Source organism: Nestor notabilis, unplaced genomic scaffold (genome assembly GCF_000696875.1).
Source record: "Nestor notabilis isolate BGI_N333 unplaced genomic scaffold, ASM69687v1 scaffold16442, whole genome shotgun sequence".
Lineage (NCBI taxonomy): Eukaryota > Metazoa > Chordata > Aves > Psittaciformes > Psittacidae > Nestor > Nestor notabilis.
Window position 1 is genome coordinate 14696 of NW_009917237.1, and position 977 is coordinate 15672.

Genomic DNA, 977 nt, shown 5'->3' on the forward strand with positions numbered 1-977 from the left:
GGGGACAGTCCCTGCCCTGGCCCTGCTGCCACACTGGGGCTGGGACAGGCTATGGTGCTGGTGCCACCTTGGCAATGTGTCTTCCCACCCAAAGCCCTTTCCCAGCACCATGCTGTGGGCAGAACGATGCTGTTGGCAGGCCCCGAGGGCTGGACCAGCTCTGCCCCTGCTCTGGCAGCCCATCAACCCCCCTGGGCTCACCTTCTCCATGGGGAAGCCGTTGTAGCTGCTGAGCTGCCGGCACATTTCCATCACAAAATGGCCAATCCAGGCACTGTCAGCAACGGCCGTCGGATCCCGGTGTCCCAACGAGCCAGACCCAGCTCAGCGGTGAAACAGCACAGAAATGAATCATGGAATCAGCCAGGGTGGAAAAGCCCTTTAAGCTCATCCAGTCCAACCATTCCCAGCCCTGCCAAGGCCACCACTGACCCCTGGCACTGAGGCCTCGGCTACCCGGGCTGTGAACACTTGCAGGGACGGTGACTCCAGCCCTGCCCTGGGCAGCCTGTTCCAATGCCTGAGCACCCTCTGGGCAAGGAATTGTTCCTCAGCTCCAGCTAAACCTGCCCTGGGGCAGCTTGAGGCCGTTTCCTCTTGTCCCATCCCTTGTTCCTTGGGAGCAGAGACTGACGCCACCTCCCTACAACCTCCTGGCAGGCAGTTGTAGAGCGCAAAGCTCAGGGAGGTTGTGTCAGACCTACCTGGAGCAAACATCCCCCCCGGTGACCACAGCAGCCCCCCCACGCCGAGCACATCCTGCTGGTGCTCAGCCGCTCCCCCTGCTCCAGAAATGAGCCTTTTCCCTCCGGACCATGGTAAATCTGTGCCCAAGCAGCAGTACCCTCACCAGAGGAGCCGCAGGAGCCTGCCCGGTTCTAATTGCTTCTCCATGGCCTAGTTTAAGGCTCTGAATTAAGTGGGGGGACTCCTGGGACCCAGCAGCTCCTGGGGCCGATGTTCTTTGACCCCCCACA

At 61.1% G+C, this 977-nt stretch overlaps 1 protein-coding gene across 1 annotated transcript in view; it reads right to left on the bottom strand.

The window, feature by feature from the left end:
• Positions 1–977, bottom strand: part of MROH1 (maestro heat-like repeat family member 1) — a gene marked incomplete at both ends in the record, with an annotated part of 15937 nt that overhangs the window by 14201 nt on the left and 759 nt on the right. The window contains one exon of the mRNA XM_010025001.1: positions 202–290. Coding sequence (XP_010023303.1) covers positions 202–290 — 89 coding nt within the window. The remainder of the gene's footprint in view (positions 1–201; positions 291–977) is intronic.